The sequence below is a fragment of the Phaethon lepturus genome, unplaced genomic scaffold (assembly GCF_000687285.1).
Source record: "Phaethon lepturus isolate BGI_N335 unplaced genomic scaffold, ASM68728v1 scaffold11526, whole genome shotgun sequence".
Classification (NCBI taxonomy): Eukaryota; Metazoa; Chordata; class Aves; order Phaethontiformes; family Phaethontidae; genus Phaethon; species Phaethon lepturus.
Genome location: NW_010544143.1, coordinates 13,973 through 39,205, shown reverse-complemented (window position 1 = coordinate 39,205; position 25,233 = coordinate 13,973). Strand labels below are relative to the sequence as shown.

General features: G+C 38.7%; 1 protein-coding gene across 3 annotated transcripts in view; it reads left to right on the top strand.

The window, feature by feature from the left end:
- Positions 1 to 24,873, top strand: part of CTDSPL (CTD (carboxy-terminal domain, RNA polymerase II, polypeptide A) small phosphatase-like) — an 83,209-nt gene extending 58,336 nt beyond the window's left edge. The window contains exons 3-9 of one of the 3 annotated variants that reach the window (XM_010288583.1): positions 46 to 78; positions 3,682 to 3,735; positions 7,031 to 7,132; positions 12,150 to 12,206; positions 19,616 to 19,708; positions 21,309 to 21,494; positions 23,384 to 24,873. In XM_010288583.1, coding sequence (XP_010286885.1) covers positions 46 to 78; positions 3,682 to 3,735; positions 7,031 to 7,132; positions 12,150 to 12,206; positions 19,616 to 19,708; positions 21,309 to 21,494; positions 23,384 to 23,509 — 651 coding nt within the window. In that variant the 3' untranslated portion in view covers positions 23,510 to 24,873. The remainder of the gene's footprint in view (positions 1 to 45; positions 79 to 3,681; positions 3,736 to 7,030; positions 7,133 to 12,149; positions 12,207 to 19,615; positions 19,709 to 21,308; positions 21,495 to 23,383) is intronic. The other 2 variants (XM_010288584.1, XM_010288585.1) reach the window with 2 other exon arrangements.
- The last annotated feature ends 360 nt before the right edge of the window (positions 24,874 to 25,233 follow it).

The following is a 25,233-nucleotide window of genomic DNA, read 5'->3' as shown; positions in this document are numbered from 1 at the left end:
TTAAAAGCCATTACCCTTACAGTGATTTTTTTTCTTTTTCCCCAGGGTGACCAGATGCAGGTCATGCCTATACCAAGTGTATGTATTTTTATCCCTTTTTCTTTTAATAATTTTCATAACTTTTGCTTTGATTCATCTTATGTTGCAGTCTAACAGGTCTGTTTTGTGTTGCATGTTAACAAAAGGATTTTACGTTTTGTCTGCAATGTTGTATACTCAGAGATGAATTGAACTGCACTTGTTGTACAGGGACTAAAAGAAAAGTTTGGGTTTTATATGGTTTTCATCTTGCATCTCGGTTAAATTTGTTTCTGAATTTTTCTCATTTTGAAAATGCGTGAAGTAGTCCAAAAATTGAAGTTACTTATTTTAACAAAGACAAAGGTGACTCATCGCCACTATGTGGGACACAGTTGCAAAAACCTTTTCATCTAGTTTTTCCCTATATTTGAGTTTGAAAAGAAGAGTTAGAAACTACATAATTTGTTTGAAACAAGCCACTTCAGGGAAACAAAGAGTACACTGACCATAGCTGCATTACTGCACTCGTTCGAGACGATGCTTTCAGTATGAGCTGCTGTTTTATGGGCTTTAATATTTCTGCTTATCTTCCCTGGATTAAATTTGGAATGCCATTTGGCATCTGAATTATTTTTCAAAACTAAATAAAAGGAAGGGGAAAAAAATAAGTTCTTCAAACTGAAGCTTTTAATTTAATTAGGTTTAACCTTTTTTGGTCAAAGAGCTGCTCTTTTTCTACTTGTTTTTTATGTGGATAAAGACTTAGGCTTTTTAAAGCTGGAAATACTTTTTTTTTTTTGAGCTCCTTTGCTGTTTATAATACTTTATTATGGCAAAGTTTTCCAGGAAATAGCAGTGCTGGTGTGTGGAGTTACTGACACAGCCCTCTTTCTTGAGATGTTTGGTAACCCCTGAAGACCTGAATATTCCCCATTTTTTTCCTCTCTCCCTTCCTTCTCCTGTAGCCCAACCTTACAAAACCTCCTATAAGAACCCTGTCCATGCTGCAGTGCGGTAGTGTCAGGAGATCGCCACAACTGTGCGGATCACTCCCTTCTTCACCACTTTTTCTTGGATTTAAGAACTGTTAGAAATTACACTTCATTGCTTACCTGTTATTTCTCATATGAAATTACTTCTTACATGGCTCATGCGTATGTTTGCATGCATGTGTGTACGTATGCACACGTGCATGCATGTAATTCATAGCTATGCAAATCTGAGAATAGAAGACTTTGGATGTAAAAAAATACCGATTTCTAAATTACTTTTCCTTTTACATACCTGCCAGATTCTGTTTGGTGACTGTAGGTGCTCTAATAATAGTTATTTGAACGTAAAACATGTTCTGGCTGTGCTCTGGCCTGGAATAAAATTTTGCCTAAGAGTGAATGTAGGTATTAACGAAATAAGAATTCAAAGAGAAGAAAATTTTGAAACGACAAATGAGCACAGCTTTGTCAGGTGCCAACATGAAATGAGATACTCTGCTAGAACACTGTCTTTGCGATGTGGAAGCAGTGCTCTGTTAGATTTGGGTAGTGGTAGGAAAATGAACAATTCAAGAAGAGGGTTCTTTTCTCTTGTTTTCCCCTTTTCCCTCCTCTTTTTGTTTTCCCCTTTTCCCTCCTCTTTTTGTTTTCCCCTTTTCCCTCCTCTTTTTGTTTTCCCCTTTTCCCTTCTCTTTTTGTTTTCCCCTTTTCCCTGTTTTTTCACACAACTGCAATTTTGCTGACCTACATTCCCAGCACTTCAATAAGGCAGTAAAACTAACTCATCTTTGCACTCATGACATAGAATTCTCAGTGACCAGGTGACTTTAAACACACTCGTTCCTCTTCTCCAGTGCCATCTGACGCCTTCTTCCAGCAGGACATGCACGTGTTGTCAAGCAACCGTCACCCGCAGGCAGTTGCGTGACATTTACTACCCGAGTATCAGAGTGCTTCTGGCTGTCAAACAGAAGCCAGCCAGCATCAGTACGTAATAGCCTAAATAAAGACAGAAGTGAGCTGCCTGTGAAGAAAGTGGTAGGAGCAAAGGTGCAACATTATATTAGAAAAATGCCTAAAATTAGAGCGGTCCTCTTTGCCAGTCTAACAAGGGCTGTTTTCCCTGAGCACTGGAGCCCAGAGGTTCACTCCAAGACACCTCTTGACCATGTGTTTAAGACCCATTAAGGGCAGAAATGCTTGATGGTCTGCTACATAGGATCACAGGTGAGAAATAGGCTGTTTGAACTGTATGTATTGTACATGCCAGGAGAAAAATCCTCTAAACACAGGGCGAGCTTGGTCACAATTAAAATGGACATCTACTTTTTATAGGGCTCGTTGCAAATGTCATCACTTCAAGTGTTTAGAGAATTCCTTAGTGACTCTGAGAAGAGCACTGGCTGCTCCCCACTCATTAAACTTAAAGTTGAAGCCTCTAGTCAAAATACCAAGTTTTCTGGAGCTTTCTCATGCATGTATAAAATCTGGCAGGCTGCTGAGGTCACCTGTTTGAAAACTTCAATCGCTTTACATACATACAGGCAAATTGGTGAAGTATATCTTCTGTTCAATCAGATTTTTCCTGCATTAATTGCATTTAATTTAAAAACTTGAATGAATATGAATTGTCACTTGGTTATTTGTAGAGATAACTGCTAAGCAGGAAACATGCCAGCTTCAAGTTAGGTTCTTCAGGAAATGGAAACAGTGTGGCTTTGTTTTTTTTCAAAGATGAACTTTATCCTGTTTGTATCTCATATTCTGAAACTCTTTACAGATAAGGCATAGATGAAACAGCAGGGCAATTGATTTTTTCCTAATGCTGCAAAATTATTTCTTTTTAGGGCTGAAATAAACACAAAATTAGAAAAAACAGTACCAGCTGACACATTGTGATAGACCTGACTTAAAAATATATTAAGTGTAGCTCAGGCAGCCTGTGCTTTCATGGATTTTTCTCAGCTTTTTTTGGAAAAGAGTATGGTAGAGAAATCAAAGTAGACCCATAGCAACTTCAGCATTTGTTTTCATTCTCTTGAACAACAAGGTAGATGGAAATACAAAGCCATACTCATGCGCCTGCTTAAAATGAGTTGAAGTGTCCATTTCTTTTGTTCAATTTAAAATGCCAGTGTTAAGGCGTGGTACCAAAAGTAGTCCTCAGAATCCCTGCAGAAGTTAAATCTTAGCACTGGGATATTGTTTTTTCACTTGCCCTCCCCTACATTTAGACAATTTCTTGTTACAACTTTTTCTAGACGAAATTTTGTGAACTGCCTGTTCCATAAGCAACTGGCATCTTTTGGCAGCTGTGTTTTAAGTGGGCATAATTTATCTTCTATTAGAGTATTTCTATGTGTAACTGCTGGGAGAAGCTGTTAGCTACGTAGGGTGCAACCAGAAGTGTGTATTGAAGGGAACATGAACAGCAAATTAATGTGCTGCACTTAGGCGAGCCAACACTTCCAGTATACAAAGAAAGGACTTACTAATTCTGATACTCGTCTCTGTGGGAAATAGGGCCTACAGGGAAGAAAGGTTGTGATTGTTTTATACAGTAAATTTCTGAAAGATTTGTGTTGACCAGCTGTTTATGCTTCAACCAAAAGTCCTGTTTTCTTGCCACCACCACCCCCCCCCCCCCTTTTTTTTTTTTTTTTCTTAGGGAATATACTATTTCCACGGGACTGAAGCAGTGCAGCAGTCGTTTCACTACAAGGTCTGTTAAGCTGATCAGCCATGAGACCTGGCTGGAATGCATAAATCCCAAACAGTGACTAGTTTAAAAGCTTTAACTTGTATACAATTTATGTCTTGTTGGAACTGAAGGCTGAGTTAGGACTTACAGTACTGAGATACCACGTGTTATTTTTCTGCTGAGTTCTGTGGAAATCTGCGGTCTTTCGGGGAGTATTTCATAGTAAATACGAGTTGCTGTTAGCCACAATTAAATACTCTTAATCATCTTAGATATCTTTAAAGCTACTATGTTTAAAAAAAGAAATTATCAGAGATCCATAACTATTTGCTACTAACTATGATGGAAATCTGGTAATTAGAACTCTTCTTGGATATGTCTCCATTAGTGAGGAAATTAAAATACAATATTGAATAATGCTTGCTTCTGCCTAAAAGCTCTGCTACTCTTGGCACGTGGAAATTGCTTTGGATCAGAAAGCTTGAACAGCAAAACAAATGGGCTGATAGCCTACGTATAAATCCTATATAAATTTTATATATGTTTTATATATAAATCCGTATAAATTTTAAGTTCCTAAAGCCTCAAAAATGTCATCCTCACCCCAAAGTCCTACACCAGATGTTTAGCAGTTTCGCAACTTCTAGTGCCTTCAGCTTCAGAATAGTTTCCTTATCCCTGTTAAATGATCAGGTGGCAAATGTGTTTTCAAAGTTGAGGTCAACAGAGATACAGGTTTTGAAATAGAAAATTTTTTTCTTCTGATCTTCAAATGTGTGAACTGTTGACCCAGGTGCCTTTGAAAACAGGATCAGATTGAATTCAAGAAGTCAAAGCTTGTAGGAAGGCTGGTGTACCCTAGTGGGAGACTTGCCCCTGGAAGAACCTTGAGGTGTAGTCTTGTTAGATAAAGCTAGGTCAGTAATTACACGTTATCTCCTAAAGCAATGCTGGAAAGGGAGAGAAACTCTAGCAGTAACCAGCATCTCTGCATAGATACCGCAAGTAAGGTTGTTCCTCTCCCAGCCACTGCTTTTGAGAAAGCGGAGCTACAGGTGGATGAAGTAGATGGGCATGGGCTGTCTCTCACTGTGCAGTCAAGCAGTTCGGGTTCTTAGAGTTGAAGGTTCTCACATTTTTTAGTCCTTGGTGTATGTCCATCCTTTTCTGATGACAAGCATACTAGTTTCCAGATAAAAACCAAAGATACCTGTGGTAAGACAGTGCTCATATTTTTCATATGCATAATTTTATATGAAAAAATACCTGTTTCCACATATTTTCCATACTTAGAGATATTTTCAGTTTGAAAAAGAATTCACATAGCAGAAGACACTGATGTCTTTGAACTGCTTGTGCAGCTTAACTCAGAAATCCGACCTAAATACTAACAGTCTTAAGAGTACAAAAATGAACTGAACTATTCTTTAAAAAAAAAAAAGTATGCTTAAGGTTTCTTGGGGTGTTCCTACATTTTTCTCTTTTTCAAAGACAAGATATCGGTATCAGAACATGGGTTCTAAAGATTATTTTCTTTAAATGGGTTTGATTTTTCTTTGAATAAGCTTTTAGTCTATTTAGGTTGAAAGTCTGGATCCTTCTTACTATGAAAAATTGAGGTGAGGTGCCTAAATACCTTTTAGATTTTGAAATAGGAGTGAGAAACCAAAATTCTTTAGATCTGGTCTTAGTTGCAAACAAGCAGAGGCAGAGCTTTAGCAGTTACTGAAGTAATGTATACATGGGACTCTATAACGTAGAAAGGGTGTCCTATAAATCTTGGCCTGGTTAGGTCATTGTGATGGATGGATACTTCACAGGCATTAAGCAGAAATTGTTTTTTCTTGAAGGTCATTGTTAGATGTGTGCTGAGAGAAAATGCATTGAGACAAGTGGCTTTGTAAGCAAGACAGCTTCCATTTTGGTAGCTGAAGAAACCGTTGTGGATGTTAATTGTAAGGGACTATATCAGGGAGCACGCCTAAAAATCCCCCAATAACTTACACTTTAGCTAAAGACTTATTTAAGTCTAGAATCTCATTTTTAGTTGCTTCATTTAAACAAGAACTTAGTAGGCATCGTTGGCCAATATCTGTTAATTTAAGACGATGTCTGAAACCACTCCGTGGCTAGTGAAGGACCTGTACTTGCTGCTGTAGGGTGGTCACAGGGTGTCGGACTCATCTGTCACCCACTGCCTGCGAAGGGGTGGCCTCAGCCCTCTGCAAGCACCCCGCAAAAGGCTACTGAAAAGAGCAAAAACCATGGCAGTTGCATCCTTACCAGAGCAACATCGTCTGAACAGATAAAAAGATAGCAAAAGAGTGAAGTTCTGAAGTTCTGTATCCAGCTCTCAATTATTTTAATTTCCTCTCAGTCTTGAGCTTCTCCCTAGTGATACTTTCCTAGAAAGCTAGTCCTTTTCCCTCAGCCAAAAAAAAAAAAACCCTCTTGAAGCAAGCGGCAGCAGCGTTTCAGCGCCCGGTGGAAGCGTCCTCTCCCGTGTCTGGTGTTTCGGGAAGGATCTGGTACCAAAGTCTGAAGAAAGGCGACGGGATTGCAGACTGGGGTGTTAAAGCAGGGGATGAGCCATCGGAAGACTCCCGTGTCTGCATTGCTTTCAGAACAAATGTCAGTCCATGCACTTGGTACCGTTTTTTAGTAAGGGCAGCGCACTGCAGAGGAGCCTGGTTTAGGAGAGCTTTCCTTACTGCGATTTTAATACCTTGATTGGGAACGTAATTCACATGAAAGCTGGTGGTCAGCACCCTCACAAGTGGTAAAAACAAGAGTGGAGACATGTCCTGGAAGCTAAAATTAGTAATGCTGTCTTCCTTCGGGATTGGCCTCTCCACTTTAACATCTTTCGTGGCGAACAGAAATAGCAATTTGTGTAAATCCGCGCGACGTGGCTGGAAATGGCGTTGACTGTGAATAGGGTAATGGCATCCACAACTGAGGCACTAGGTAGAGGGTCACTGGAAAAGATATCCTTGTATCAAATGTCCTATTTTTCTCTGTTATTTTTTAGCTTGTAGCGGTGGTTTATGGTTTCATTTCCAATGCTTTGGAGAACATTCTAAGCAAGTCTGTCATTTAAAAAGAAAAAAAAAAAAAAAAGCCCGTATGGCTGTTGCATGAGCCATTAATTTCCATGCGTGTACTTGCGATGGGCCCAGAAAAACGTTCAACTTCAAGTCATTTATTTCAGTTCCCAGTAAATACTAGAATAGTAATGTTGGCAGAAGAGTGCCCTTTCAATAGAGGTTTTACTTTTTCTTTTTTTGTTGTCTTCCTCTTTTCTTTTTGTTTTTAGCCACCAGCTAAATACCTCCTGCCAGAACTGACAGCATCAGACTATGGAAAGAAGTGTGTGGTCATTGATTTAGATGAAACTTTAGTGCACAGTTCATTTAAGGTAAGTAAATTCAAAAGCCATCTCTTGCAACTTGGATCTGTCAGTGAATGTTGTAGGAACTGTTAAGCCTCTTGACACATTAACTAGCCGTACAGGCTCTCCCAGGATGCCTGGTAGTTCTCATTGTTACTCCTATGATTATTCATCCTAATTTAGCTGTAAGGGGAGTAACACAGACATTGCTATTTTTTTGATTCTGAGAAAGTCCCACCAGCTGCAGCAAGGCCTGGAATGGTTATTGACTTTATGGCTTTAAATGGTCGCTGTTCCAGCATGGACCTGGGTTTTAACGGGGACAAAACTTGTTGCTCTGAAAATACGGTTTCATTTTTGATGTTCAGATGATGCTGTAGTTGGTCTAGGAGGCTGGAAATTCAGCATGGCATTGTGCTAGGTAGATGTACCTTAAACCAGTAGATTTTGGGCACCAGTGATTGCTGTGCTGCTGCTGGAGAAGATTGCTTTCCGTGTCAGGCTGATGTCCCGATCGTTGTAGATGTTTTAAGCATTCAGCTTTTACAACAGGAAAGCAAATAGCATTTAGCCATTGCTGATGAGTCAGTCATCTTGCAGAAGCAACTTTTACAACCGTCAGAATTCAGCATGTGGTGGAAGTAGTGGTATTTTTCTATTGTTTAAGTAGGGCTAAAGTTAGAATAGGAGAATTCAGAAACAAATAACCTAAATTGGCCCAGAGTAGTTGTAGCATTTCTGATGAGCCAACGTCAGCCATGATAAAGCATCTGCTAGTTTTATACTTCGATACCGGAGAATTTATAAGAATCAATTAGTAGCAAGCTAGAGTTACCACCAACAGTCTTCGGGTTTTAGTTGCACTCCATTTTTCACTGCTAGCATAACCTGAACATCTTAATCCTGCAATATTTAGTTGCCAGCATTTAAATGTGCAAACCATAATTCATGTTGTGGTTAGAACTTGGCAATGGCCTGTCTTTGTTGACTTAAAGAAGACCTTATATGGAGATACTAGAACAAATATTCCTGTGCCTCAAACTGAAACTAAGATTTTTCTCTCTCTTTATGGTGCCTAATGGTATATAACAATTTGTGGTGGCATACAGGAACCTCTTAACCTTAGTGCCAGATCTTTGTCGTCTTATACCCAGACTGCACTTGCATTTGAGAATTTTTCGAGGGTACTAGACACACAGCTGGATTGGGAAGGCAGGGACTGTGCTTTCGTAATGAAATGAGAGTCAAAAATAGGAAGAGAAAGCTCGATTTAAAAACCTAAATTGACATAAAAATAATGAAGGCTTAGTGTTACCTGAAGTGTAAAAATAAGTTTGTTTTCTGAATGCTGTGGGTAACTTTGTACTGTGATTTTTTTTTTCTGGGGTTTTTTTTTTTTTTTTGAAACAAAATGAGATTCAATTTAGGTGGGGGTTTTTTTTAACCATTTCTAAGAAGTACGTGTTTAATGGTTGACATAGTGTAAATCCTTTCTTGTAGGATTGAGGTTTGCCTTTATTGCAGAGTGCTTTCTTAGTGGGCTCATCTTAATCATCTCATTTATTCAAATAATATTCAATGGCTATTTAAATGATCTTAAATATATATTTAAGAAAAATCAAAAGCTTATTCTAGTCTTGAACACTGAATAATGTTTTGTGTTAGGAAAACTAGTCCTTTTCTGTGTGAAGAAAATAGTGTTGGGCAAATGTTGGAGTTTCTGCAGTATTAGAGTCTTACAGCTACGATGGCGTTATCTCAGTGCGAAGCCCTATGATGGGAGTATGTAAGAGAAAACCAAGTCGCGGAGGAAATGACTTTAGTTGTTTAGTGCCTGGCACTGGCCGGTGATGCCGGATTTTGTTTCATACAGGAAGACAGAGATACCTCAGCTGAAGTAAGGCTGTGGGGTGATCAAAAAAAAAGATGGGTTTCCAGAAGAGCCAAGGGTTTTAACACCTATATGCACACTGCTCTGCCTGAATAATTAAATTAGTTTTGCAGTTTCTTTTACTTTTGTGGTGTTTTGCGTTTTGGGTTTTTTTTCCCCACTAAAACACATCTGCTCTACCCAGGCAGGTCCCCACTTAAAAGCTGTAAAAGCATACATAAATTTGTGACTTTTAGTACAAAAGGCTTTATTTAAAACACATGATATTTTAGAATTCATAATTCTGTTATGAAATAGGCTTCATATTTCAAATGCAGATATTTTTTTTTTTTACTACAACCAGAGAGGCAGAGTATTTAAAGTGCTCTTTTATGAAGGGAGCAACATCTGAAGGAGGGTAATTCTTGTCTTTTTATGCCCCTGCATATTTGTGAAGCTTTAAGGAGGTACTGGTCTTTCATGTTAAGCGCATATTAAAGGAGTAAAGTTTGGGGTGCTTTGGCAAGAGTAAAAAAGGAGTAGATAGACATTATAGTTATCATTCCCATCATAAAACAATAACAGAAGCAAAAATCATAAATTATTAAATCAAGGAGATGTAAACATGGTTTTGTGTAAAATGAATTAAACCACATGCAAGTCTGGAATGTAGTCATACTCAAAACTGGCTGTGAAACTCTTCTAGAACGTGGAAAACTCTGAAGCTCTTTATTAAATAGAAGCAGTTTTAACTGAAGTAATTTTTTTTTCCATGGAAATACATTGTCGTCTTTCATGCTCTGTCTCTGTGGTTCCCACTCGAGGCATGTACGTGCTTCATGTGTGCAAGCCCAGAAACCTTCATCCAGCAAACTGTTGCAGACCTTTCTCCTGTCTTCCCATCACGATGAAGCACGGAATCCCTGTCCATGCTCTCTTCCTTATCGCTTGTGCCAACAAGAAGGCTACGTAGTGCCTAAAGTCTAAGTGAGAGTTTGTGTTATAAAGTCTAAGGGTGAGTTTTATTTGTTAGCAAAAATGAAGGTGTCTCAACAGAATGTGTTTTTCTCTGACATCTGATTGGTGTTGCTCCTGTTAAGAAAGTTTAGTAATAGTTGTAGTTTTTTCAGTTGTATTTTTTTTTCAGTGGGCTTCAAAACCTCTGCAACTTGCAGTGACCTATTCTTTTTCTGCTGCTACAGAGTATTTATCTTGCTTAAGGGAGTCATGCATATATAAATTCTTCAAGTGCATGCAAGTCTCTTCAAAATATGCATGGAGCTGGCACTTGCTTGAAAACTTTGGTGGCTGAGTCTTATTGACAGTTCATTTGGGTTTCTTTTAAGGTGAAGCTTCAGAACATTTTTGTCTACCTGCGCTCTGGCTATGAGAGGTGCTGCAGTACATTTTCTCTGTCTGAGGGGCTTCGTGCAGGTAACAGATTGGAGCTTCCCCTCCGTCTTTTTTCTGAGGCAGAAAGGGGGTTATATCCTTTGAAATTGTTTGATGTCAGCTAAAGAAAAAAATCTAGATTGTATCTGCAGGTATTTGAGGAATTCTTTAGATCTTACTAGCACAGTGGTCAGCAACAGGATGGAGTTTTCCAGCATGTGGTGTTCTGGAGGTTTGGTTGCCAATACTGGTTGGTCAGGATGAGTAGATTCAGCGTAGCTTCTCATTTGCCTTCTGACACAGCACTTGCAGATGTCAGATCAAAACATCTTCCTTATTACTTTGCCACTGAGAGAAGGTGTTGCCCTCTGCATAAATTCTTAGGGTCATTTCACTTTCCTTGCAGGAAGGTCATTTAACAGTGGAATTAGAATCTGGTTTTTCCAGATCCAAGGATCAAAGTGATGCTGTCAGGTTAATACTGCAGGATTCTTTTTTCCTACCATTTTCACAGAGCACCCTTAGGCTCACCAGTTTGTGATCAGCTTCTCAGGTCTTTTTACCTTGGCTGCTTTCTCTGCTTTCTTGGCACCCTCTCGCCCCCCACAGATGGATTTGAAGACTGTTTCTAGTCTTGCAGATTCTTCAGGGGCACCTTCTTGGAGGTACTTGAGATCAGTCTGTTGTCTGATCCAGAAAACCAGGTGGAAAAGTCTGTTCAAGACTGATGGAGCTGAGTGAAGATGTTTTCCAGCCTTAGTAGTGCCGAACCAGTTACCAGCCAGACTACTCCTAGCCTTTGTTTTAGGCTGTTATCCATGAAGCATATTGTCTGTTAATCAGTCCTATTAAAACTGTATTTGGCAGCTCCGTGCCTCAGCCATTTCCAAGCTGCAGGTCATTGGGTGAGTTACAAACTTCAGCCGGGCATGTTTACATGATTTTTTTTCTTTTTTTTAATCACGGACGTAATGCAGGAGCCGTACCAAAGGGTTCTGCCAAGTTTGATGGCTGTCTGAACTAGTAAACACTGTTAGCAGCTGTGTGTTCCCCAACTACCACTACTGCCTAGCCAAGATTAGACTGTGTACTCTTAAACTGTCTACAAGGACACTTTTCTGCTTTCCAGTGTAATTTTACTTGACCAACAGTTTTTCACAGTAAGTTTTAAGAAATAACTTGTATTCAGCAGGCTAGAAAAATGGATTCAAGGACTTGGACAGAGTGTGCCTGCTCTTCCCTTTTGGATTAAAATGCAGTTTTACATGATTAATTTGATTAGTACAGCATGTTCTTGAGGTATCACATCTTGAGAATCATTTAACTATGCAACTTAAGTCTTGTTGCAGCTCCTGATGCAAATATAACCTTTAGGTATTGCTTTTACCACTGTCTTTAATTAATTACTAATTGATGACCCAGAGCAGAATATGTGAAGCACATAGCTGAATTTCTTTGTCATCATCTACAGAGACTTGATGAAAGAGTTATCCAGGTAGATTTTTATCCTGGTAGTGGGGGTTATTCAAGCCATAAAACATATTACACTGTATGAAGCTTAAAAAGGTGAGGGAAAAGGGAAATGCAGTATCTGGTGAATAGGGCTGCGTAAGACTTGTGCGTGTAAAGGGCACACGCGCAGAGTGGATTTGCGTAATCAATAATGTCTATTAACTGGTTCCTGAGAAGTAAGTACTCTTTTTTTTTTTTTAATGCCTCTGAAATTTTCCCTCTGATGATCTTATTTTTAATATTGATTTATTTCCTCGTTGTTCTTTCTAGCCAATTAGCAATGCTGATTTCATCGTTCCGGTTGAAATTGATGGAACCATACATCAGGTAAGCGCTGTTGTTCCTTGAGTGTTGTTTTGGTAGCGGAACTGTCCTTGCTGTCCCAGAGCGTTACCGTTCTCCGTGTGCTGCTTTACATTCAATACCTTGTCCTTTCATGTATGTCCTTTCCTTGTCCTGTACCTCGTGTACTCTGGAACGTATCGTCCAGACAGGCATCCCTGTTTGATCAGGGATGTAGTTTCTAACTACTAAGTCTCGATTTTAACTTTTTCAGTTCTCCAGAATCTCTCTCTCAGGACTTCAGTACTTGACTCTGTCAATTTTAAAACAATTTCAAACAGGAACTGATCTAAGGGTGGGTTTTCAAACATTTCTAGGCCCAGAAAAAACTACTTGAATACTGCATTTCTCATTCCCTGCACAGACGTACAGGCTGTAAGTTGCCTTTAATGTCTGTTGGTAGTTATATGGACAAAGCTTTATAACAGTATCAAGGAAGAACAGACATTTCTTCAGTTTTTGTGGTAATCTGTGTTTAAGTTCTGTCCCCTTTTCTTCCTGTAAGTAATTTAAGTTCCTCTGATAGGACTTTTTATACACTTCAGCATCTTTAAAAGGTCCAGAAAAAATTGCAAAGAGACTAATTTTTATATCTTATCTTACTCTTTAAGAACTTCACTTAAGTCTCTGTGACATGGTAAATGCAAAACACCCATAATTTGAAAAGCTGTCCCCTTCATGTATCTTAGCTTGGTGTCTTTCATCAGTAGTCATTTCTGAAAACCCTGAATGAAATAAATTACAGTTCTGTAAATTCTCCTCTTCAGACAGACATTAAAGTTCTTGCTGGAGACAAGTTATACTGGTTCATGTGCAGCTGAGCCTTTCTGATATATGAATCTTGCAAACGGAAACATCTTCTGTTGGTTGTTGTAGGTTAAAGATAATGTAGTTACTGAGTTGAAAATCTTCCCTGGAAGTGATTTCAATGGAGATTTTAAATACTTCTAATTTTTAAAATGTTGTCTTCTCTATATAGATTATTTTTCCCTGGACAAATACATTCATATTTTTATCTTGGAACAATTGATAGACCATCAAGTTAGTTTGCAGTTTTGTTTGATTTCCTGTTAATGAAAAACATCAATGTAATTGTCACTCTTAAAGTAATTGCTAAATAACAGCTGGTGGACTGAAACATGTTTTAAAGTGATAGTCGCTTTGACAGTTTTTACACTGTGCCTGCTTTATGTAGAAAAATTCACTATCTAGGGTACTTAACCCTGTAATGTTCACCAGAGCTGAATGCTTAAAATACCTAAGTGATGCTTTGGGAGGTTTGTATTGTGATATTGTCAGTCCTTGTTTGATGTGGGCTTTAATTGAGATTGGTGCTATAATAATGACATTTTCGGTCCTAAAACTTTCTATAATGCTCTTGAAAGGGAATAAAATAGGTTGCCTAACAATTTTGAATAGTTTAGGATTGTGATCACTTAGCTTGTCATGATTATATATTTACATTTTGAAACAAAACCCAAAAAAAGTCTGTTTGGGCTTTACAGTCAAGCACTTCAAAAGCCTGTTGCTTTTCCATCCCCAGCTGCAAACTTGCAGATTTTTCACCAAACATAATGCATTTAAGCATTCAGGATGACTGGGGGGAGTGACGACAAAAACAAACACACGAAACAACTGCTCAAAGGGAGTGGATTTGTGCATACCCTAAACATGAACAGGAGGAAGGATGCTCTTAATAGAGAAGGTCAAGTGAAGTTAGTCCTCAACGCTGGAGACTTCCTGCGTAATTTTGAAGGAACTTGCTTAATCTCTTTGTATTTCAAGTTCTTAATCTCTAAAATAGGTAAAAATCTCAATTGCATCTGTGTGGTAGAAAATAAGTTAATTGTAAGGAATTTGTGGTCTTGAACTAAAGGTAGTTTATACAGTATGCAGAACAGTAAAAGTCTTGGCTTCCTGCGTTTGTAATACCTCTGCAGGCAAAGTAATATACTATCATCCAGCAGTCGTCTTTTTTTTTCTCTTTTTTTTTTTTTGAAGTGTGGTAATCTGAAGGGCGAAAGCGGGTGTTCTGGCTTAGTCTGATGTGCATTAACACAAGCTGTAGAGCTTTGACAACCACTTCAAACCTGTAATTTTTTATTCACTTAGACCATAAACTGAACTGATATCAACGATTTTTGTTATCCGTCAGAATTTCTCATCTGTATAATACTTGTCCATTTTCTTAAGCAGTTTATCTGTTTATCAGTTTATAATCTGAGTATTCAGATTAATCCATCTGTTTAAAATATCATGACATATATGAAATGTTGAGCTCTATTGCATGCAGTGCACATCCCTACCTGCTTTACCAGTAAGCCTGGTATCTTAGCGAGCAAGAGATTGTCTGACAGAGTATTGTTGTACTTGAACTCTGCCGTAGACAGAACCCCATGGAAAACAAATGGAGAAGAGCACTTCAGAAACGCCTATTCAGAAAGAAACTTGAATTTATACAAGATTCTTCATATCTCATACACCAGAATGACAAGTTGTGGCAAATTCAATTGCTGTATGGTTGAAAGAGTTTTGAGACTGACTTACCTAAACAGCCTTTGTTCATGCTAAATGTTGTAATTTTTTGTTTGCAATGGAGGTATTCAAAAAAGGCTGTCTATAGTTTGGGGAGTTTATTTTCCCTTATGTCATTTACAATCCAAAGGTTAGAGAGGCTCTTGTTCTTCTATAGGGTTTATATAGGTTTACTCAAGCACCCGTTAAGATGATCATTTGAATATGATCATCTTAACGGGTGCTTGAGTAAACCAGCTTCCCTAGATGAAAAAACAGTTTTTCTGAACACCACTTGTCCCTCTCCCATCTTTCTTTTTCTAGCTTAATTTACCTTGTCTTTAGAAAGTATTTTTCATTTTGTTTTATCAGGTTGGACAGGGCTCTGATCTAGTGGAAGATGTCCATTGCAGATGGGTTGGACTAGATGACCATTAAAGGTCCCTTCCAACCCAAACTATTTTATGATTCTGTGATAACTCATGTGGAGGCACCTCTCTTTCCTTCTGTTATGGGTCTTTAGATGCCTACAGAGACTGTGCCTGTCCACAGGGCAGCTGAAGTTACAGGAGATGAATCCTTGCTTTGTGTGGGAAATGATGGCACAGATACAAAAGGGCAGTTCTAATGCAAGCTGACACTCTTCTGGCCAATTCTCTTGTTTTTCTCTGGTTCTCTGAATAAAAGAAATGAGAGCTGGTCCCCTACTCAACCAATTTTTAAGTGAAAAAACTGTGGGAAGTCCAGTGAGATGTGTTGCAACTGAGGGTGATCTTTAGAGGAAGTTCATTGAGGATGAAGGTAGTGGCTGGTGAAAAGACTTTCAACGTGTTTGTCCTCTCTTCTGGAGCGTGCTTCCCATTTAACAAGTGCAGGGCGATCACAATCCCCAGATTAGAAACTGTGCATTAAATATAGCTTTAATCCACAATGGGTAAAGTTTTTTAGGGTACTGTGCTGCTTTGTCTTTCATCCAAATTCACTTGCAATGCCTTTGTGCCCTGCTGTCGGTGTGAGAGTGAAGAGGGCAGCCAAGAAGAGTTTGATTCAGCAATACTTGGAATTTCATTCTTGAATGTAATTTATTGACTAAAACCAGTTTTTAAGTGTTTTTTGTATTCCATTAACAAGCACTTATTTTTGGTTGTTGAAAGCTAAAGCAATGTTTGGCGTGAATACTTTGACTGTAAAGTACAAAATTTTTTCTATTGGTGGGGGAAAACGCTGTTCGAATAACAAACTTTCTTTCTATAAAGGACAAAATTCCTTACTTCTCCTGCAGAAGGCTGTGGCCTGGTTCAAGTAATCCAGGATAGGCTGTATCCCTTCTAGCTGGCCTATTCTTGGTTACTTGCACTGGGAGGCAACCATGACCGTGTGAACCAGAAAGACGAGGCTCAAGGACGCGTGTTACTTTCTGCTCACTGCTAAGAAGAAGCATCCAGCCCACAAAACAGGAGATTACAGGAGCTTGGGTTGTCATGGGCAGATTTCTTTTGTCATTACTCGGAGATTTCATTATTGTAAAGCCGGTTTTGAAAGGGAGTTCCTTGTGTCCTATTTAATTGATTAAAATTGAGCTGGGTTTTTCTTTTGGTTTACAAATACCAAGTCTTTTTAGGTTAAGACTGCTTTGAGGTATAGAAAATGTGTGTGGAAATACCAAATGCTTGAAAACAATTAAAGATAATTACTTGTGTTCTGCCATTAGCAGCTGTAAGTACAGAATCCTGTGAAAACATGCCTAGTGCCTGATTTGTGCCTTAACATTTTAAGAGTAAGGTTCATTTTAAATTAAAAAAAGAGAGACTGTATTCCTCTAAATTTTTACTGTGATAAGGAAGAAATTAGTGAGCATACAATACAGAAAAACTGGAGGATTATTTTTTTTAATGCCCTGAAGACAGTATGTAAGTCTCAGAAAAATGCCAGGAGCCAGTTAGTCTAGAGACTTAAACTGAAGACATCAGGCAACAGAGGAAAAAGCCAAGCCACAAATAACCATGCGGCATTGAGATTCAAGTCCAGCCACTAACAAAGTAAAGGGGAAAAAATTCCAAATGAGGAGGAAGAGGAGAAAAGAGCTGCTCTGTCAGCTGAAGAAAGCTTTTTATGTGAAGTAAACCAAAGAGATTTTGTAGCCCAGGATACCAGTACACTTGCAGTCGCTTCCAGGATCTAAGTAAGACTTCTCAAAAAAAACTTCAAGGGGAATAACCATACAGAGTATTAAGATATGTTATTCTGCAGAAAATCCCAGTGTTGTTACAAAAAAAAGGGGGGTGAAGGAGTTTGGTCTTTTTAGACAGGGAGAGAGTTAAGGGAAAAATTCGGTGAGACCTCATCCTGAGAGATTACATTTATTATTAATAAGGCATTTAACATGAGGCGCCGATCTGTTGGCCAGAGCCCAGTAGGAAAGATTTAAGGCAGAACAGCAAGAAAAGCTCAAGCAGAGGAGGATGAGGATGCTCTGTGGTGGATCAGGAGGTCTAAACTGTCCCTTCGAGACAATACAACTTAAAAACGCTAATTTTTAGCTGTGTACTTACAGCTAATGCTGACTAGCTGCAGTGTTAGGAGACCTACAAATTGCCAAAAGAGCGCATACTGCGAATACTTGCTTTTGTAAGCCCTCTCCTGTGCACAGGCTGTGGGTAAGGAGCTCTCGGTCTGTAGCTGCTGGGTTGATGTGCCGTATGCTCTCTTCATGGAGGAGGTGGGTTACGTGGCGAGCAACAAAGTTCATATCTTTGGCTTAGGAGTTCGTAATTGCGTTCCAAGTGGAAATACTTCACCGACACAGGAATAGATAGAGGTGGAGAGTGAAGAGGAGACTTCTTTTGCTGTGGCTGAAATCACGAGGTTGTAAAAGGGAAACTAATACTAGATTCCAGTACTAATTATCCAAGAATGACTTTAAGACTTTGGGTTGTCCCTTTTGTGCCCTCAAAAATAAGTGTAGGAATAGAATTTAAGGCTAAAGAATGAAGAACTTCTTACAAACTGCAGAGTGAAGGAGTAACTCGCATCCTGCTATCTTTCCTCTTCTAATTGGCAAGTTGGATAGTCTCTGGGTACCCAAACGCAGAGGGACTGCAGCTGTCATTCCACCTGTGTCTTCAAAAATTTGAAGATACAATTTGGAAAGGAAATACTACAGAACAACTTCGTGTAGTAAGATTTAAGTGAAAAATTAATTGCATTGTTATGGGAGAGGAAATCACTTGGCTTCTGCCTAGTGAAAGACAGGAAACTTTGCTGTAGTTATCTGGAAAGAGAGCGGTGTTGAAGTACATCTGTTAAACTGTCCTTAATTCATAAAATGCCACATTTTTTAAATTGATTGGTTAAGTGCTGCTGCCATCGTTTAAAGAAAAGAAAAACAAATCTGGGTTATAAATTGTTACCTGTATCAAAGTTTGAATGTATTGCTTGAATTTGAGGGGCCAGAAATAGTTTAAACTTCACAGAAATAACTTAAAGCAGATCATGTCTTGATGCTATGAGCTAAAGTGGAAAAGTAATTAACATTTCTGCTTTGGTCATTAAGGTACAGCTCCATCATACATGTTTTTAATAAAATTTTGCTTTCAGATCTAGGTTTTCAATTTCAAGTCCCTATTACACAACTCTCTTTATTCTTTTGCTAAAGGCTTTAATTGTTACACTTCAGTTCAAACTGGCATTTCCATATTTTTCTCCTTCAGGCTTTTTCTCTGGGTGCCTTATGTGTTTTACCTCTCTATTAATATGAATCTAGTAAAATACATACAATTAATCTAGTTCTACATACGAAAGAAAGAAATTCCTGAAATTGCATCAGTCTTGCAGTTCTCCCTGAATTCAGCTATATGCCAGACTTCTCCACTTAAAATTTCCAGTATTAAGTTTATTTGCCAAACGAAGGAGATAAAGTGCTGCCAGTGTTTTCTCTCAAACTTTTAATCTAAGTGCAAACAAGATAAATATTTTTCAAGCAGACTCCCCTCTTCAGCTTCCCAGTGTGTTGTGAAGTCCTTGTAAGCTTTCTGAGCAGCAGTTATCTTATCTTGGTGTTTTCTGTGAACGCAAGTCATCTTCCCTGCAAGGCAAGGAGGCTCTACCAGCTATTAGTCGGGTTGTTGGCAGCAGGCAGCCGAGCTTGCCTGTATGGTTGTCAGTGCAAAAAGGTAATACAGCGTTGCTGAAAGCAAGCTGCTCAAGAGGAAAGAGATCCTGAGTTTTTATCATCTTTACGGCAAGGTCACAGTAGAAGACTTTGTGGTCTTTGCCACTGAATTTCGAAAGCGCCGTTTGCTAGACGTGATGCTAAGAAGGTTTTTGGTGAAAGCTCTCTGCAGAGCCAGGTCACTGGTAACTCTCCGGAGTGAGATACAGTACTTAGCGCCTGGAATTTAAAAGAAAATGAAAGAATTAGCCACAGGAAGAAAACAGTTCCCTATTGTGCAATTCCTGTCATCATAAAGGTTTCATCAGATTTATTCCTTTTGTAAAGCTCTTCAGGGCTGAAGACACGAGCACCAAAATCGTTTCGGTTGAGAGATCTGAATCGTCGCTTCTTGAGAGGCCCTACTGTCTCTCTTTGCCTTTAATGAGATTTTTCAAGAAGCATCACTCCAGATGATGCACAGTATTTGCAACTGCATAATCAGCATGGGTCTTGGCAGCTCATGCATTCAAATTTCTCATTATTGGATGTCTGCTTTTATCTTGTACACTTTTTTTTCCTTTCAGCATTTCATTTCAACTGCTTCTATGCTAACTTTTGTTTCTTTAAGTGTTAGGATTACAGGAGTGTTTTGGATTGTTTTTTGGTTTGTTTTTTGTTTTTTTTTTACTCTAAACACTGTTTGACCAAATAGCCGTTGTCATTCCAGGTTTATGTATTGAAACGACCACACGTGGATGAGTTTCTTCAGAGGATGGGAGAGCTCTTTGAATGTGTGCTCTTCACAGCCAGTCTAGCCAAGGTTTGTCCCTCTCTTCGTCCCATTAGCCCTCCGGTGCTGGTCAGTGGACTTCTGGTTGGGTTTTCTATGGATAATTATTTCCACAGTTGGTACTATCTTAATTTTTCCCCTTCTTTTCTGCTTCTTTGTCTGACAGTGTGTACTTTGTCTGCTAGTGTGTGGGTAAGTGTTTCCATGGTAACACCATCACATATGGGCTTGTCTCATAATGTAGCCTCCATGCATTGCTCATAATGCCAATATGAAAGGCTTACAAGTTACCATGGTTATAGCGAGAAATTAGAACAAATAGCGTGCGAGTAAAGCAGTATATTAAAGCTGGGCATGAAATAAAATATGCTGTATTTAACGCTGTCTACACGATCAGCCGGTGACTCAGAAATTTACTGCGTCTGAAAATTGGGAACACGGTTTTGCTTTGTCAAGGTGCAATTGCAATCTGGAGTTAGAAAATCAGACACTGTGTAAAGCTTGAAACATCGACGGGAATATTTTGTGCCCTCTGGACTCCAGTAGCAGTAGTACCTCGTAGGTAGTTTTGTGGTAGACGTTACAGTAGGAGACATCTTGAACTCTTCACTTCTTTCAGTGTGTTGTATTTGTGGTGTCTTGTTTGTAAAATTACATTGATTATTCCTAAATAATACTGTAGCATAGTAAGCTTTTACTCCAACCTAGTGTAGAGATGGTGGAAGGGGACAGGACCCTGTTCAATCTGCTTCAATCTGCTATAGTGCCTATTCTATCAGAGGATTCTTCCTTGCGCTCTGTTTACCATGTTCTGTTCAGTCACATTGTGAAAATCCTAAATAACGGAACAATTTCATACTGCAGTTAGATGTCTATCAGTTTTCATAGTCAAGAGATGATTGATTTCAACATGAATTTTGTTTCTCGGTTGCAAATACAGGAAAATGGTAACTCCTGTCCTGCAAAAATAGGTTACAACTACCATTTTCAAGTAACATGGTTACTTCATGTTCTGGTTTATGTGGATACTTTTCCTTGGACTGTTTATATCAGTTGTTGCATTCTAAGCTGTGCCTCATCTTATATATCAAATGAGAATTTCCCAATATTGTACATAGGTATTTTTCATAATAACATCTTTGTCTGAATCTTTTATGGCCCAATTGTGCAATTTGGTAATTTTACTGACCCAGTGGCTCTGTGGGCATTGTTTGAAAAAAGCCAGATCAAGCTCGGTACCTTCATTGTAGCTTATCTTCAGAGACACATGGAAATGAATCAGCTGGGGAAATGGCTTTATATAGATTTTTCTGATAGCATTGGTTGTTTTTATGGCAGTTAGGTGAGATCTCTGGATCCATCAACTCCTAGAGTAACTGTAAGTTGGCCCTAAGAATAAAACCTAATCAACAAATCACAGAAACCATTAGCGTGCAAGTTAGCTTTCCACAGAAAGATAACCATCCTACTTTTGTGTTCTCTCTCCATTAATCACTTCAGGTTTGCACGTATGTAAGTTAATTAACAAGGAGCAGGGAAGAAAATGAATCGTGTCCCTTCTTTGTATAGTTCTGTGAATTAGCCTTATCTACACATTGCTAACTTCATCTTTCTAACTTCTATTTTTAAGTATGCAGACCCAGTAGCCGACTTACTGGATCGCTGGGGTGTGTTCAGGGCAAGGCTCTTTAGAGAATCCTGTGTTTTCCACCGAGGAAATTATGTGAAGGATCTGAGTCGACTGGGACGTGAACTGAGTAAAGTTATTATAGTAGATAATTCTCCTGCATCTTACATCTTCCACCCTGAAAATGCAGTAAGTATTCTTGGTATTTGAAGTATTCAAGCATGACTTTATCTTTCTGGTCCTTGCCCAGACTTTCTGATTCAGAAAATAGCTTTTCAGAATACTACCTGTATTAGTTTATGTGCTTTCTTTGGCTGCAGGTAGGTTCTAGTATTCACTGCCAAATGGTGAAGGACCAGGGCAAACTGATCTTGACAGTGTGTCATAACTGTTTATCTGCTTTCAGTTTTAGCTTTTGGCATGAAGTCCATCAGTTTGGAGAAATAACCGAGTGGTGTAGACCCTGAATAACTAACCTCACTCTAAAAAGTGAAGCTGCCCTCCAGCATACTTTCTGTTCTTTGGAGTGGCAATTACAGAAACGATGTTTTACTTGAAATGTTTTTGGTACTCCATCTTTTTTCATTGTGTGAATGAAAATATTTTATTAGACAAGATAACTAATGCTTTACTGGTTACTATCCGAGTTCTGTATTTGTGGCTAAGGGGAAGAAGGAAAAAAAAGTCAAGATCCTGTTGTGCTGTTATGCTTCTCCTTTTAAGTATTTGTGTGATAACTCACTTCATAATTAGAAATGTTAGTCAACAAGGTCATCAAGTTTTAGGAACAAGGATAAAAGGCAGGCAACAGTACTTCAAGGAAGAATAATTAGGAGCAATGCACATTTTCAGCATGGGTTTCATATCAGCCCCAGAAACTATGATGGAACGGTCTGGCACTTGCTCCATCCATTACTGCAATCAGTACAGATGCTCACATCTGGTTTGTAGCTGCCAGGATAGCAAGCTGGAACTCATCTTAGATCTACTGGTTTTTAAACAACTAGGCTGTGCAATGTTTTCTTTGATGTTTTTAGGCTGCCTTTTTTGTGAACTGTTAAAATTAACATAGGAAATTTTTATTAGGAGCACTGTTTTGCATGGTCCTGCCTCTCTGGAATAGCTTTTTTGTTTTTTTACGTGAGCTATTTATCTTGCAGCATTCAGCTTTTAAATTCAGATCTCAACACTGTGATGCCGTAAACAGTTGGGTGAAAACATTTTTCTGGTTGGTGCCACACATGGTTTAAAGTTGCTATTCATAATAACCGGGAGCTGTAGCTCTAATTTATGTTCATGGTTAAAATTAAAAATGTGATCCAGATCATCATTTGGTATCTTGGAATTCAGTGCCAAGAAAATAACGAGCTGTAGAAATCTGGGAGATGAAATTAAGGGCCTTGTCAGAGTGGTTTAATCATGTATAGAAAAGTGCTGCTAGCTAACTGATACTCGAGTCCCCGCAGAAACCAGAGCTTGTAACAAGATCCAAGATAGTCTTTAAAAGACCTCTGTATACTTCCCTAGTGATAAGATACACAGAACTCCCCTAAATACAGCCTTCATATTTAAGGAGTGTTATTATATGCATTATTTTCTGAACCCGCTCTCAAGGTCTTATATTTTAATCATAGAATTGTTCTTTACTCACTGTTTAAATATTTCCTCCGCAGCCTGGTGCCAGAAGGGTTGTTGCCGCATGCCTGTGCGTAGTGACTCACACTGGTAATACTTAGAGGGGAGGAAAAAAAAGATTTGCCTGTAAATAAAGTGTCAGTACAGCTCCATAACCTGTATCTTTCTTCCAGTCTATTCTGAATATCAAGGAGGCAGAGCGTGTAGGTTACCTGGACATGTAGAAGGTCAGCTGCTTGCCAACCGTTTCACAGTTGGATTTGGGTTTGATTTTGCACGCTAGAAAATGTGGACTCGAACCTGGTGCTCTGCTTGAATGCTAGTGATGAGCAGTTTGCATTACTGTGATGTCAGTGAGCATTACAGGACATCCACACAGCCAAAACTCACGTGTTCTTCACATCATAAAGTCACCTTAATATTTATTGGTTGCTTTGTTTCAGGTGCCTGTGCAGTCCTGGTTTGATGACATGACAGACACAGAGCTGCTAGATCTTATTCCTTTCTTTGAAGGACTAAGCAAAGAGGAAGAAGTTTACAGTATGCTTCATAAACTCTGCAACAGGTAGCCCTTAACTTTGACTGACTTCTGCTACTAGATTGCAGTTGCCAGAGGCTGTCTCCATCTCTTTCAGCTCTTTCAAATGTAAGCTTTGGGGAGGTCACCCCTTCCAGAAGTGCTACTCTTGATCTTCCTGTTACATTGGACACGAAGGACAATCATGAGTGATGCTATTAAGCCTTCAGAAGCCTGACTCCTAAGGTCATGTGTTCAGACTACTTTTTTAAAGGAAAAAAAAAAAAAGAAGCTATTTTAAACGGGACTCTTTTAATGAATTTCGTAAATGGACATCTTTTACTGGATCAGCTTTTCTTAAAACATGCCAAAAAAGAAGCTTGTATTTCAGCAGTTGAATTTCTCTCCCTTTCTTCCCCTCCCACTATGCAGACAATTTTACCCCCCTGCTTAGAGCAGTTGACCTGACTCTGAATTTTTTCTTACAGAATGAAGTGCCTTTTTGAATGTTATTTTAAGATAAAAATTCATTTTTGTATAAGACGTATTTCCAGACATCTTTTAGTCTTGTATTGTCTAAATGCTTTAAAAGGAAAAAGGAAAAATTTTATAGAGCACTGTAATATATAACAAAGGAAAAAGTTGAAACAAAAGATGCTGGGTTCCTGTCTCCACAATGACATTAAGTCGTATTACATTTTCTCATGCTCAGAAGGTTTAAGCGTTTGTGGGAGGGGTGATTTGGGTTAATTACATGGTTGTTTCACTGATACGATTTTAGGCACAGTTTTGAACATATCTGCAGTTGTTTGAGTATTAGGGAATGATGGAATTGAGAAAATAAGGTGGCTAATAGATCTAAAGCACCTTTTTATTCTAGACAGATGAAGTTCTATTGTCTCTGCTTACGCACAACTGCCATGCCTCTCGTTTTTTGGAAAACCATTATCTTGGGAGAATGGGGAGGAGATCTATTTATTAGTTTAAGATTCTTTTCTTTAAAAAAAAAACCCATCTGGGTAAGCTGGATCTGTATTGAGCTGTTCGGAGTACTTTTTTCTTTTAATTGCTGCTACTGTATACTCACCAAATGGAGTTGACCATCGGCTGTTATACTGTTTTTGCCACTGTGCCTGTGCTATGAAACATTTTCTGTAAGCTGCAACCTTGGGCAATAAATAAAATGCAGGCTTCATAACCCAACCCTATGTATTAATCCTATGGTATCTGATATACCAGGGAACTCAGTTAAAGGTGACCTGCAAAGGAATTTTTTTTTTTCAATTGGGATGAAGCCCTTTCCTTTCTGTGGTACATAAAAATGCAAGAAGTATTTTTCCCGCATCTCTGATTTGTGGTTTTTCTTCCTAAAGGTGTAAGGTACAGACTGGGAGCTTTATCAAGTCTTGCTAGAAGGACAGAGGTTATTAGCCTAGACTAAAAGTGGTCCTCTAGCTTTGGAGTTGAGTAAGTCTCATCTCTGAGAACCTGCTTAGCATCTTCTGTAGTGTCATAGGTATCCTTTCAAAAGAATAACTTTTAAATACTCTAAGCCTTTGAAGAACAAGGCACACCTTTTTTTTTTCCTTTCCAGTGTCACCTTTTAATTATTTTTCCGCACCAGAAATCTACAAACATAAAAGTTACAGCTATGTTTGGCTGTCATCAGAGAAAACTAAATGGAGTAGCTGGTGCTTCTCATTAGCCTAGTGCTCAATTCTGAATAGCCGATCCCCTTTGCCTTTTCTATTTTTCTTGAAAAGCCGTGATGACTTA